Here is a 15,070-nt window from a genome sequence, read left to right on the forward strand (position 1 = left end):
GCGTGTAAGGGCCAGAGAAAACTTGGGCTATTGGTGACACATAAATGTCAATTAGAAGCAATTGTGATATTATTGACTATCATTAAATAACCATGCTATGTCAAAAGTACATGTATGGTCGTGAAAGTCGTTCGTTATACTACAATATATATAGTATAGTTACCAGGTATACACAAGAACTTGCACGAGTTTCCCTTTTTTTTAATTCAGGAAACAGAGTCAATGTTTACATACATGTGTGGTTTACTTGAAACAAAAATCTATGTCTGCTCAAATTAAATATTGACCGTGTTTGAGTCGCATGTTCCCAAATACAAGTTTCTCTTTATCACGCAAACCTAAAGTTCGTGCATTCATAAAATAATATTCTCATGCTAAATTCAAATAAAAAAATTTTGCCTTGTGACTTTTTCTTTTCTTTCATCAAAATATTTAAGTGATTTATTTATATTCGAACACTGGCAAATCTGTTTGTCCACGAAAACAAACACAACTCAGCTTTTAAAGCTCTTTGATATCAAAATTATCAATTTGTTGTACATGTTTTAATATTTCATTTAACATTTTGTATATTTCAGACTTTCTTCAGCGAGACTTTTCTTGCCTACCGAGGTGCCTGTTCACACTCCATCTCTCCGATCTCTGGGGTTTTCCTGGCCTGTAGAGATATATAGGAAGTCTAAACTATGTCCAGACGACCAAAATATTACCTATGTTTCTGGGGACAATTCCATTTAATGACAATGTGAGAGAAACAGGCGAGGAGAAGTCCTGGAATATGATCTTGTAAGCCATCCATAACATTTTTTTTTTTTTTTTTACAGATTGATAAATATTTGTATATATATTATTGATATTTACAATAGTCATATTAAATACGTCGTTTACGGTTTATATTGTACATTGTAATCATACATATTAGAGATCCAGAAAATAGGTGTGAATGTGTATTGAAATGTTAAACACCAAGCATATAGAATGTCTATAATGTAAAGTGTGACATTTCTGAGGAATATGTACAATTCAAATGACTAAAGACTGTGATATAGCATACTTTTTTTCTGTTTGTAATTACTTTAAATATTTAACAAATGATAATTTCTATGAGCAAGATTGTTCATTGGGACAAAAATTTAATTAGAACCCTTCCTGGTTGATCACCAGGAGAAAGTACATTCCTTTATTAAGGCTTAATCCTATGTTGTCCTCAATGAATGTCTATCATTACTGTAAAATTAATTACATATATCTTATGTAAGATGAGTGATTAGTATTGTGAAAAAATTTGGTTGTCATCAAATTTGACTAATAATACACAGAACAATGTGTGCAATTAAAATCAAAATATTTAGCTATAGGCAGATGACAACCAAATATGTTCACAATACATTACAGAATCAACATCAGTTTTTGATAATGGTTTTTCGGTATCAACAACAGTAGGTACAGAATGTACACTACACCTTTAATATGAAATTCTTCCTTCCACAATGTACATCTGGAGACTGCAAAAATATTCTTGTTTGAAATCAATTGGGAAGAAGGTTACACAAAAAATAACAAAAGAAACATATTTGTAAAAGGGTTTTATTATAAATTATATAAGTAATGTACCAATATGTTCCAGATAGTGTAGGATATATGGTTTGCATATTATTATTTTTTTTACTTTTTTAGTAATGTCAGTAAACAATATAAAAGAAGTCTACAGTATGTGACTTCTGTCTGGGAATGTTTGTTCCCTGTTACAAAAGTATGACCTTTAACACCATGCAATGATAACGATGACAATGATTTCATGATATATGCTTATTTTCTCTCTAAGATTTTTTTTTTCAATATTTGTTTTGTATCCGTTCTTAATAAACAATTATCCTACAGCTGATATGGTTTGTTATCTTTTCCACTTGAGAGTGAACAGATTTTCCTTGTCTGTATTCAGCATGACTGATCTATATACCAAACCAAAATAAGTATAAGGTGGGGTTTAACACAAAACACTAAAGGACAAGATTTGGTGGAACAAAACAATCCCAGTATTCTGGTGAGGATATCGGAGTAACTCAACACCAGCTCACTGTACATGTAACAAATACGTACAAATACAGCAGTATGCCTTTTTTGAAAGTAAAAATTTAATTTAGTGAGTATGAAAATGAACTCAAGAATATATTAGATATAAAGAAATACGAGCTATTATCCATCAGTTGTGTGTCAAAAGGGAGGAATATATGGGGAGGGGGTATATCCATAAAAATCTTATTTGTAAGAAAACATTAAGTTCCTCGTCACATATTCCCAATACTTCTATCATATCCCCTATTCACTAAATAACCTTATGTTGGTAAATTATCCAGGTAACTGGGAACTTTTGATCCTTGGTAAAGAACTTGTTGCACCCTCTTTGGTAACAGTACCACTCTGACCTCTATAATGTGGTTTTAGTTTGATATACCAACAAAGTCCTGGTGGAATCAAACTAATGACTTGTATAGCTGAAAAAATATTTTGAAAAGTCCTTCTGAAATAACAATGATTGTGTAACCTGGTGGAGAGGTATAACTTTAACAGAAACTATAATTAGGTACTTTCAGTAAGAGAGGTACACAGTAGGGAAAGCATACTAACTATTTCATACGTACATAATGATATCCAGTCTGATATTTTGCGAAAATCAAAATCTTTATTAAGATACAATATTTAAAGACATGAGTATCTATGGACACCCAGGTATTTATGGCAAATATCAAATTCAAGAGTTTATGCGCTTTTCTGTCACCCCTCATCCAAACATAAAATCACTCAATGGTTTAAAACGCATCTGATGAATAGTAGCTCCAATTCCATACAAAATGAAAACAATAAATATATCAATACACAATACATCACTCACAGATAACTATTCCATTTTATGCCTACATCACAAAGCATACTTGTCCGTCAGGATCATTAGTTGAACACATTGCATACAAAAATCTCAAATTCATATCATGCATAAAATTACACCATTCAACAGTAGGTGATTATAAAGCATTGTATTCACAAATCTTAATTTGGTTAAATCAGTTGCACTGACACCATATATAGCAAATTGCGTACTTAAAAAATTCCATCAGACAAGAAAATTTCCGTTACAATGTGTACAAATATCCTGCAATATTGATGATCTATTCATTTTAATGTACTAACTTACCATTACAACTTCCACAACAATTCTTAACAACTTGTGTATCTCATCATCACAAGTTGTTTAACTCATCAGCAAAACTTGTGTAATTTGTCATCACAACTTGTTCATCTCCTCAGCAATGCTTGTGTAATTCATCATTACAACTTGTCTTTCATCACCAAAACTAGTGTAATTCATCACCAAAACTAGTGTAATTCATCACCAAAACTAGTGTAATTCATCATTAAAACTTGTGTTATTAATAATCACAACTTGTCTAAATCATTATTACAAAATTGCCTAACTCCGAGACAGAGAGGTATCAACCCACAACCAATATAGGATTATATAAATACAAAATCTAGCAACAAAACTAGAAGTCACTTATCTAATGAACTCATAGTAACTTAAAACTTTATATGTTGTTTGAAACATAAATGATTTGTTTAGAATTTTCCATAACAGATCAACCTAAGGTTTGGAAAGATCAATGTGTACATGCTATTATAACACAAGGAGCATAAATGTTCAAAGTAGTATGAACAATACAGTTGTGAATCTTACACTTCTCCTCATATTGAGGACTTACATGTACTTATGATATGTACATATTTCAAACGAATGAATTCATCTAAGCACCATGTGTCCAATCACACTTCAACACTTCCATGATAATCAATGACAGAAATAAAAATGAATTCATTCACGATATCTTTCATTTCAAATCTCATAACCTGGCAAGGTTCTAAAAGCATGCGTCATAATATACCAGTGGCCAACATGGTATCAGGTTCTGCAGATAAACACAACACTATAGGCTAAGGTAACAAAAATACTTGCCCTATTTGGTAAAAAAGAATGTATTTTTTGTAAATTAAATTTTTATTTGTAACTAGTGTTGTTAAAAGCAAACTTTCAGAGAGAGTGTAACTTAGAAGCAAATATTTTATCAATCTTAAGTTAAAGGCATTTTAACACAGAAATCATAACAATACATTTAGGCCTCGCACAGGTAAATATGAGTATAAAATATACAACGTTGTTCAGTTATGCACATAAAAATGTGATAAAACCGGCAATAATATCAGCTGGAAGAAAGTTATTCGACATTCTCCAATAGATCGGCAGTGAAACAGTTTGTGAAGTACTACATACAAATGTATATGTAAAATCCATAAAACCCAACATTAAGTTGAACAAAGTTTTTCTCCATCTCTATGCTCTATCACAGATATTTCTTTTTAAAATTTCTTCATAAATTCATCCATTCCATTGAAAGAAAAATTCCATATAATATAATTGTTAAAAAATAGAACAAGAAATTCTTTTTCCTTTAATATTTTTTGGCACATAGAACATTTTATCTACAAACATATTAATCATTTTAATAGTTTGTAAATTATATTAGAACTTTAGTACTTTTTGAGTTATAAACAATTGAACTTTAGTACTTTTTGAGTTATAAACATACTTCATTTTGAAAAGAAGCAATTTAGATTTTGTTAAATTATCTCCCTATCTTAAAGCAATCAACAAACTTGTAAAGAACATGAACCATACAGATATTAAGGTACACGGATATCAATTAATCATATTAACTTTGCCAAACTTTAAGATTCTAAAGTCATATCCATGATATCAGTTCAATAATACCTAATCATGACTGTCAACTGTCCAAACAATACGAGAAACAACCATAAAGACCTTTTACAGTTAATTAGGAAGATCTTACAAATTGATGATACATGTATACAATGTAGTAAATTGTATTTAGCATCTTAGAATTTGTATACTACATGTGCTAATCTTTTAATACTAGTACACGTTCAGAGTGGCAGATCATTCTGGTCTTCGGTCAAAGAGGTCACTTGAGTTGATCCTAGTTCAAAATTGCCAATACAAGTTCCATAGAGCAACTTTATATGATACAGGGGGAGATAATCAAGTGATCTGAACATGCATTTCCTTGAGACATGATGTACAACTTTCATGATAGTTTCAGGTCCACAGACATTCATTCATCTGTATTAATGCTTTACACAGTATGAGAAAGCAGTAAATGCGAGGCGACACACTTACAGGTCAGAAGATGCTTTAACTACTGTACATGATTGACCACTTACTACTGGTCAGCGAAAGATGGATTATGGGTGCTGGACCTCCTTCATTGTCTGTGTATCTCTCCAGGAGTTAGCTGGAACAAAAGACAACAAGTATTAGTGGAGTCTGTTAACCATAATACACCCACACATAAAAAACCCTCACCTCAAGGCAAACATAGATAAACTTGGCAACCTGAGACTCATATTTTCTTGTCTGACCAAATTGACCATTAATTCTGGTTAAATCGTAGTTTCAAAGTTTTCTACTTTAAGCTCTTTGGGTAATTTTATAAACTCTTAGAGTGTTTACCATTATGATTAAAGATATTAACAATGAATTATATTTTTTCTATAAAACCAATTTCACTATTATAGTGACAGTAAATATGGTTTCTACTGTGCATTTCATATCAAAGTGAGATAGTTTTCAAATAGGGTCCCTCTGTATTGTTTGACTGGAAATCTTGAAAATAAATGTCGTTAATTTTTCTTCAAACGGAACCAGTGGCGACTCAATACCCCAACTTACAAGGAGATGATCAGCACTGGCATTGATATGAGCTTAGGAGGCAGCTTCACCATCCTCCTGTGGAAGGCTGGGGCTCTCGGGATCCTTACAATCCTCACCTTGGCCTATAGAACATTACAGGTGGAGCATAAACTTACTAAATTACAGTAATAAACTGTTTAATATAAACAGGTATTTTTTTAAAACATTTTTTTTTTGTAAAGTCTTGCTATCCTCACCTCTGCCTTCAATACTACAGGTATGATACAAATTTCATCACAGTACTAATAATGTTTATCATCAACAAACATTTTTTTTCTTCTAAACTCTTCGTCATTTTAAACTAGGCCAGGGTGTCCTCTGGCAAGAAATTGTCTCATGAAAATTTTATTCAGAAGAAATTTTACTGAGAAAGCAAATAAGATGTAATTCATAATAAATAAGTAGGCTAACTGTTGTCTTATTATCAACTGTTAATAAAACAAATTATTAATAAAAGTAATTCAAAAAGCAAAGTAAGTAATGATGTACATGCATACATGTTTCAAGAAAATTACAATATTTCCATGTATCTTTAAAGACATAAGAAACTCATAAGTTATAAATAAATATTCATACAGTGTGTACTTTTAATATATATTTGTTCACCTGAACTGTCCACATCTGGGATTTGTGCTGCCTCGACTGGTGAGTCGTTTAGTGTCTGGCTGTCGACTTCTGTAGGTTTTCCCTCTGCCTTGTCAACATTTTCGGCCATCTGTGGTTTGACCTCACCCTCATCTGAAGGTGTGTCACCTTTAATAGGACTATTGTCCTCTGAGGAGGAATGCACATCCTCCTCTTGTGTGGAGGAATTGTCCTTCACTTCAGAGCTTACTTCATCCTCTTGTTTAGAGGATGTTTCCTTCTCTGTTTTGGACTCCTCCTTAGTATCCTTACCTTCAGGAAAATCTTTCCCTTCGGAGGATGTGAGTACTTCACTACTTTCTTCCTTCTTTTGAGAACTACTAGTGCTCTGTGCCTCACTTGACACTTTGTCCTTTGTCTCCTCTACTTTAGTGTCCTTATGTGGAACAGGTCCACTGTTTTTCTTCTGACTTTCGCCTGAAGAAGGTTTCTGTTTATCATTCTTTTTAGGACTCTTTCCTGTTGCAGATTTCTGCGTACCGTCCACTTTTGGACTTTCAACTGTAGCAGATTTCTGCTTGCTATCACTACTGTCATTGAGTGGCTTCTTTGCGGCTTTATCCTCTCTTTGAGCCTCTCTCCTCATTTTTTGCCCTGAGGAATGGCCGTCCTCACCTTTAACAGCGGCCTTTGACGATTTGGCGTGCGGAGTGTGTGGGGGTTTAGAAGAAGCAGTAGCATGTTTACCCACAGGTGCGTTTCCTGTACTCTTAGAGGCTTTGTTTACAGGTGCCTCTGAGATTGGGGAATGAGGAGAGTGGGGTGTGAACTCTGGAGCCTCAGGGTTAAGATGGCAGTTGATCTTGATCCCATCTGATTTAGCATGATTTTCAAGTTCTTCCTCCTCATCCTCCGGGCAGTCCTCCCATTCGTCTGTGTCACCCTGACTTTGACTTTGGCGTGGAGTACTATCGAATTGACCCTCCTCATAGTCATACAGGAACTGGTCTTCCTGAATATTGTCATGGAGGTTCAGACCATCATGGTCTTCTTCTAGACTCACATGTTCCCCAAACAGTTCCTTATGTTCAAAGATATCATCGCCGTCCTCACCAATCAGACTACCTGTGAGGAGGTCGTCAGCCTCTTCATCCCACCAGAGTTCCTCAGTGGATGTTTGGGCTGTGCGAGAGTTGGGCAATCTGCCAGAGGAGGTGGTGATGACCGTACTATTGGGCGTCTCCCCGTCCGAGTACTCAATTTCCACACTTCCATCACTCACCTTTCCTGGTGAGTTGTCTAGTTTGATGACAAGGAGGTCATGCTGTGTCTCTACTTTCCTGTCCTCACCTGATGTTGTCCTTACCCTCTGGGGCTTCACTTCCCCACTCCCTGGGCGACCACGTCCCCTCCCCCTGCCTCTACCTCGCCCCATTGGTCTCGGTGGACCCTCTCTATCATTTTCCTCTCTTTTGCGAGGATGTGCTTCCCCCTCTCTGGGTCGGCTTCCTTCCCCATCCCTTTGTCGATTTGGTGCCTTTTCGGGTTGACCTGTACCTATAGCATGGAAAAAAACAAAGAAAATGATGAGATTATATTACTTATCTTTACAATACTACAATCAAATGTCATATCTGACAGAACTACAATATGCTCCATCCTGACTAAAAATAATATTTCAAAACTGGGAAATGTAACACATTTTCCCCTGTGATTTTCAAAATTCACACATAAATGGAGGACTGATATATATATAGAGTCTACTTATAATTAATGTCCTGTTGGATACAGAGAACATCCAGGAAATATCTAATTTTAAATTTGTATTTAAACTCTTATGATTGAATAATACTTAATGATTCATAGCTGTATAGACTTCCCTTTGTATAGCAAATCTCACAAACCAATTACATGTATCAAAATATGTTTTAGAGCTCTTATTGACACTGGACAATAGGAAAAGGCTGTAAACAACCTATTTGTGATACATAGAAAAGTATGAAAGAGGCTTCACACATTGATATATTATCTGTCCTTCATGGAAATGATAATACATGTACAAACATTCCTTAATATAATCTGGACAGTTTTGCTAATTTGATACTAAAATCATGCTGTAAAAAATATGCATCATAATTATGAAATTTAATGCTCTTTCACAACATCTAACATGTTAAAACTAAGTACATGTACATGTATCTGTTCAGTCTGGTTATTGAAAAGCTGAGATGAGTATTATGGGATAGATTTAACACATTGACCAAGGTTAAAACTTTATCTTTTTAGCACAATATTCAAGCATCCTTTTCTCATAGCACTTTTTTGCAATTTTCCATTTCCAAACAGTTTCTATTTATGACCAATTGTAATGAGAGGGGTCTTGGCCAGCACAATTAAATTATCTGTTTTGGTCCATGCAAGACTGATTTTCCCTACTTTTCTAATCTTTCATCTTTTCCTCTTAATCATTAGATCATTTTAAAACAAAGGGAACCAACACATGAAATATGAGAAAGACTGATCATGAACCTTCCGAGAAATACTGTAAATAACAAACTTCAACAGTCAAAATCCAAAATGGCCGGCCACTGTTGGCCATTTTGATTTACCAATCAGACAAAAAATTGAAAAGGTAGAACTGAATTGAATAGGTAGAAATTAGGGACAGTGGGAAACCTACATAACTAGTTTGAGAATAACTTTCCAGTATTTCTCTAGAAATAGCAAAAACAAACTATTGACAGTCAATATCCAAGATGGCTGACTGTCTGCCATTCGTTCTTCGAGATCAGACTCAAAATAGAACTGGCGGCCAACTGGACATAACTCAAAATCAAAGATGGATACATGTCAGCCTAGTTTGTTTTCTCAATCAGAATCAAAATTAGAGACCAACAGGAACCTACACATCAAGTTCAAGAATCTTCATTCGAGTACTTCTCAGTGGTAGTGATAATTTACTTCCAGTCAAAATTTAAGATGGTCATTTGTTGGTCATCTTTTCCTTGATCAGGCACAAAACTGAACATGCATAATTAGAGCGGAGGGTAACCTACATATGATATGAGAAATGTCCTTGCTTTAAAAAACATACTTTGAACCTTGAATCTGTGGGTGTGAGCATCCCATTATAGATAAAACAAGCTTTAGTTTATGAATAAATATACATTGTATGTACAAATTAAGTCAGGACATTTTGGTGTTCCTAAAATTTTGCAAAAGTGAATCAAAATATCTTATTGGTGTTCCGAACATATGCATTTTTACCAATACATCATTTTTTATGATAATCAATATTTTTAGATTGCATGCATCACAGCTCAAAACAATGGTAACCATTCAGCATTTTATCTCGGTGAATTCCTGACAAGCAAAACCTCTAGCCTTGTTTTTGCATGTTTTGCTACATTTCACACATAGATCTTCACCTATACCTACTGGTAATGAAATTGAATGGTATTCTGTACATACAGTGTACTTACTTAAGTTAAGTCATTAATCAATTGCAAACTAGATAAAAACTGTTAATATTGGAGAAAATTGGTTTTTATGTGCAGACTACGAGGAAAATTTTTCTGTCTGTGAATGTTGAAATTAAAGGAATTTGGTTTACAATGGTCCCTGTAACCATAAGCAATTCCATCTCGTCCTTTGCCATTTTTTATCAGAAAAGCATACAAGGAAGTACCTGTTTATACATAACAATATGTTCATTTCCATCTGTTCCTGTACAATACATAATTCATAATCTGTTCAATAATGGCATATTGTGCTTACTTTTTACCTACTGTATTTAAACTCTGAAAGATGTGTAAAAGCAAATGTTATTAATCTTAAGAATTAATCAGAATTTACCAGAAAAAAATCTGATTACATTTTAGTTAGATCATAATTTATAATATAGCCCACTAATACAACTGAGATCCAAATGAGGAATGATACATGTACAGTGGAAAGGGTGCTCTAATTGAAAAATGTCAAAAAAGAAAAACAAATTTTGTGATTGGGAAGAAAGATTCTATGCATTACTAATTAGGTGATTGTACACCTGTAAAACAAAATGAACTGAAGAATAAAGAGTTAATGATGATGACTTACACAAATACAATACTATATATTTATTCTAGCAAACTATTACATCTGTTAATATGAACAACATAAATCTATCACCATACAGTCAGCAGAGTATAGAAACCCACTCGGCATAATAATGTGTTCATGAGTATTAAATTTCACTGCCTACAAAAACAACTGAAAGCATTAGACTTCCATCTTGACTACTGATGATGGGCACAAATGAAAATTCAAAACTTTTACATTGATGGTAGTTGGGAAGAAACTCTTACAAAATTTCACTAAAGCAATTACATCTCACAAACAAATTGGAACCAAGAGCCGAATTGAACATGTTTATATCTCGTGCAATCTAAAACAGCATATAATATAATTTTCAGGACTTAAATGCATTGTCAATGCAATGTTTCTTAATAAATACACTTTGATCAATAATCACAATCATGCTTCACAATCTGGTATGAAAGCCACTGCATTTATGCCAACATGAACGCTATAGGCATGACATTGTTTGTACATGTATGTGTATTTATATAACACTGTTCATTACTTTTCGGTCACTGCCTGGATTGATAAATCATTTCAGAGTTCAATAACTATCTATTTCAACTGTTGAAAAAATAAAGACACACATTAATCTGCTTCGTTTTGGGACACAAGTCGAATAGAACCTTGAAGCAGAGAACAAAGTCCATTTAATTTGTGATGAATTGGAGATAATAATTTCTCTTAACATATGTCAATTAGTGCGAAAACAATGAACGAATCAGAATGTAGAAACAAAAATTGACAGTAGTAAGGAGACATGCATTAAAACCAATTTCCAATACATGCTACAAAATAGGGTGAGAGGTGACATGAGGTCCACCATTAATGAGTGTTACTGTAGGGAAGTATACTGCGGGACACAGCTATGGAGCAAGCACGAGTTACAAATGTGTGCTATACTTATATATATATATACCTGGCTGCTCACAGTTCTCACCTTTCTGTCTATCATCTCGCTCGCCGCGGTCAAATCGACCACTGCCTATACGACCAGCTTCAAATCATAAAATTCAAGCTTGTCAACCCATATTAAGTACTAGTGCCCATATTAGTAAAGATAACTATTTACAGGATTACTGAAACAACTGAAATAATTGTATCACACTTTCAAGCAACATCCCACATGAGTCTATCTAACCTAACCTAACAATGATTCCAGTTTTTAAACAAAACAGATAGTAGCCGTAACAGAGAATGAAATAGTCTTAGAAAGCAAAACGATAAAAACAGAACAAATTCTACATCAAGGTTTGATATATGCTGAACAAAATAATTATACCAGTGTAGTTTAAAATAAGTCGAGCTAAAAGTCATGTATTACAGTCAAGGTATAGTACATCCAGACTCCAAATTATAAACACTACCTAGCCTTATTAATTCAGCCTTCTTACTTCCCAGGTCAACCAGTTGACCTCCTCCCAGGTCAACAGGTTTACTTACTCCCCAGGTCGACTGGTTTACCTACTCCTCATGTCGACTGGTTTACCTACTCCAAGGTCAACTGGTTTACCTACTCCCAAGGTCGACTGGTTTACCTACCCCCAGATCAACTGGTTTACCTACTCCCAGGTCAACTGGTCTACCTACTCCCAGGTCAACTGGTCTGCCTACTCCCAGGTCAACTGGTCTACCTACTCCAAGGTCAACTGGTTTTCCTATTCCAAGGTCAACTGGTTTACCTACTCCCAAGGTCAACTGGTTTACCAACTCCCCAGGTCAACTGGTTTACCTACTCCCATGTCAACTGGTTTTCCTATTCCAAGATCAACTGGTTTATCTACTCCAAGGTCAACTGGTTTACCTACTCCCATGTCAACTGGTTTACCTACTCCAAGGTCAAATGGTTTACCTACTCCAAGGTCAACTGGTTTATCTACTCCCAAGGTCAACTGGTTTATCTACTCCCAAGGTCAACTGGTTTACCTTCTCCCAAGGTCAACTGGTTTACCTACTCCCAAGGTCGACTGGTTTACCTACCCCCAGATCAACTGGTTTACCTACTCCCAGGTCAACTGGTCTGCCTACTCCCAGGTCAACTGGTCTACCTACTCAAAGGTCAACTGGTTTTCCTATTCCAAGGTCAACTGGTTTACCTACTCCCAAGGTCAACTGGTTTACCAACTCCCCAGGTCAACTGGTTTACCTACTCCCATGTCAACTGGTTTTCCTATTCCAAGATCAACTGGTTTATCTACTCCAAGGTCAACTGGTTTACCTACTCCCATGTCAACTGGTTTATCTACTCCCAAGGTCAACTGGTTTATCTACTCCCAAGGTCAACTGGTTTATCTACTCCCAAGGTCAACTGGTTTACCTTCTCCCAAGGTCAACTGGTTTACCTCCTCCCAAGGTCAACTGGTTTACCTTCTCCCAAGGTCAACTGGTTTACCTCCTCCCAAGGTCAACTGGTTTACCTTCTCCCAAGGTCAACTGGTTTACCTCCTCCCAAGGTCAACTGGTTTACCTTCTCCCAAGGTCAACTGCTTTATCTATTCCCAAGGTCAACTGGTTTACCTCCTCCCAAGGTCAACTGGTTTACCTCCTCCCAAGGTCAACTGGTTTACTTACTCCCAAGGTCAGCTGGTTTACCTCCTCCCAAGGTCAACTGGTTTACCTACTCCTCGTGTTGACTGATCTACCTACTCCTCGTGTTGACTACCTCAATCCCCCAATAAAATTGATCTTTACTAGAGTAAATCTGAATAGAATCAGGAAATAAGTACTATGTCCTATATAACACAGCCTGGATAGTCAGATAATCAGATTACAGGAGGCTGGAATAATGAGGCTAGGTTGTGATGTATAATGATACAGGTGTCCTATGTTACATATGATTTGGATATTAGCTGACTGTGAAGAAATAACATTTGTTCCTCTCTCTCTTGTTTTCTTTCTCTTAAAAGAAATGATCCACGAAGTTACAAAACACTGGTCATTACCAGTGAACACCATAGCATCAATCGTAGGTCATTTCTATAAGGTTTATAATGCTCTTTCCCACTTCAAATACATCCAACTTCAGCCACTCACCAAGTTCAAACGTGAATTATAATTAGCATCAAATGAGGTATTACAGAGAGGAGAAAAATGCCTGTTTTTGGTATGTAGAGGTTTTTTGTATGTTCCAGAGAAGAAAGACACCTTCTTTGATATAAAGAATAATTTTTTGTATATTCCAAAGGGAAAAAAAAACCCAACTTTTTTGGCATAGAGAATATTTGTTTTGTATATTCTAGAGGAGAAAAAGAACTTTTTTTGGTATATAGAATATTTGTTTGTATATTCTATTCGATACAAATACACATGACCAAACTTATTCTGTAAGGTATTCAAAGTTAATGTCAGTAAAATCTACAATTAACTCTAATTTGTAATTGATGTAATCATTATATCTAAATTACTGTACAAACAAACTGATAGTACAACCTACCTGGTCGTTTGGCAGGCTCTGATCTTTTGGGATTCTCTTGATCATCGAAACTGGAAAATCAAATGTTTCTTAATGAAAATTCAAAACACAATTTGTAACTGTATAATTTCGCTTTTTATTTGTCATCTAGATACGAAGCCTGATGATGAGAAATCAAATTTTCAAGTTTAAATATCTTGAAAAGTACATCACAAATATTTAGTTTTTATAAATGGTGTTGACATCCAACTTTATAATATGACTCAAAATGGCCTTTAATCTAAGTGATTCTGAAAATCAACAGGGCTCATGACAGGAAACAAGTACATCATGTATGCAAGGTTGATTATACTGTTTAACACAGCATTTCTATGAATCTTGCCAACAACATTTTCTGTTTAATGAATCAAATTGGCTTCAATTAACCTGCGACCCTAAAAATCAATGGGGTTCGTAAAATTGTCATCTTCACATGAATGGGAAAGAACTAAACCAAGTATAATTTTTGTCGCATACATTTTTCTTTGAATAATGCTGATAAATGAAAAGACTGTTAATTAGTGATTAAGTGTGACCTACTCCTTGATGTTTTTCTCAACGTCCCACTCTCGTCGCCATTCCCCAGAGGAGGCTTTCTGACGATCAATTCTGGCCTGGTCCACCGCCTCACGCTCTGCTCGCCATTCCATATACTGACGCCGCTCTCTGCCTGTCATTGCCATAGCCATCTCCATCTTGGATCTAGGAGGTCCACCTCTACCTCGCTCCTGTGAACAAACTCTATTTTAGTAAACTGTACAAAAAGTTATATCGTAAGACACTTCCCTCCTGTGAGCAAACTCTATTTTAGTAAACTGGTACAAAGAGTGATATTGTAAGACACTTAAAACTGTTCTTATTAGATTAGCAATCCCCAATTTGATTGACAAAATCTGATCTTTTATAAATCATCTCAAAGCAAACAACAATAATCCTAACTATTAGTTTATATTATAAATGATGTGAAAGCTGATATCACATAAAATCCACTTATGTATGATTTCTCTGATACATACAACCATGTAACGCAAAATTACAGATCCATAACTTGGTAATTTAAAATTTCTCTCAGATAAAAAACACAGTAATGTAAT

The 15,070-nt window shown here is 35.0% G+C and overlaps 1 protein-coding gene and 1 long non-coding RNA gene across 7 annotated transcripts in view; one reads left to right on the top strand and one right to left on the bottom strand.

Annotated features, from left to right (window-relative positions):
* The window catches only part of LOC117323467, a 15,207-nt gene extending 13,327 nt beyond the window's left edge, over positions 1–1,880 (top strand). Inside the window, exon 2 of the long non-coding RNA XR_004531745.1 lies at positions 579–1,880. This is a non-coding gene — a long non-coding RNA (uncharacterized LOC117323467). The remainder of the gene's footprint in view (positions 1–578) is intronic.
* LOC117323465 (coiled-coil domain-containing protein 9-like) overlaps positions 1,574–15,070 on the bottom strand; it is a 27,847-nt gene continuing 14,350 nt past the window's right edge. For 3 of the 6 annotated variants that reach the window (XM_033878704.1, XM_033878703.1, XM_033878699.1), the window contains 6 exons: positions 14,517–14,704; positions 13,959–14,008; positions 11,445–11,522; positions 6,428–7,963; positions 5,801–5,904; positions 1,574–5,363 (listed from right to left, as the gene is read on the bottom strand). In XM_033878704.1, the coding sequence (XP_033734595.1) occupies positions 5,834–5,904; positions 6,428–7,963; positions 11,445–11,522; positions 13,959–14,008; positions 14,517–14,704 (1,923 nt within the window). In that variant the 3' untranslated portion in view covers positions 1,574–5,363; positions 5,801–5,833. The remainder of the gene's footprint in view (positions 5,364–5,800; positions 5,905–6,427; positions 7,964–11,444; positions 11,523–13,958; positions 14,009–14,516; positions 14,705–15,070) is intronic. The other 3 variants (XM_033878701.1, XM_033878700.1, XM_033878702.1) reach the window with 3 other exon arrangements.

The sequence above is a fragment of the Pecten maximus genome, chromosome 3 (assembly GCF_902652985.1).
Source record: "Pecten maximus chromosome 3, xPecMax1.1, whole genome shotgun sequence".
Lineage (NCBI taxonomy): Eukaryota > Metazoa > Mollusca > Bivalvia > Pectinida > Pectinidae > Pecten > Pecten maximus.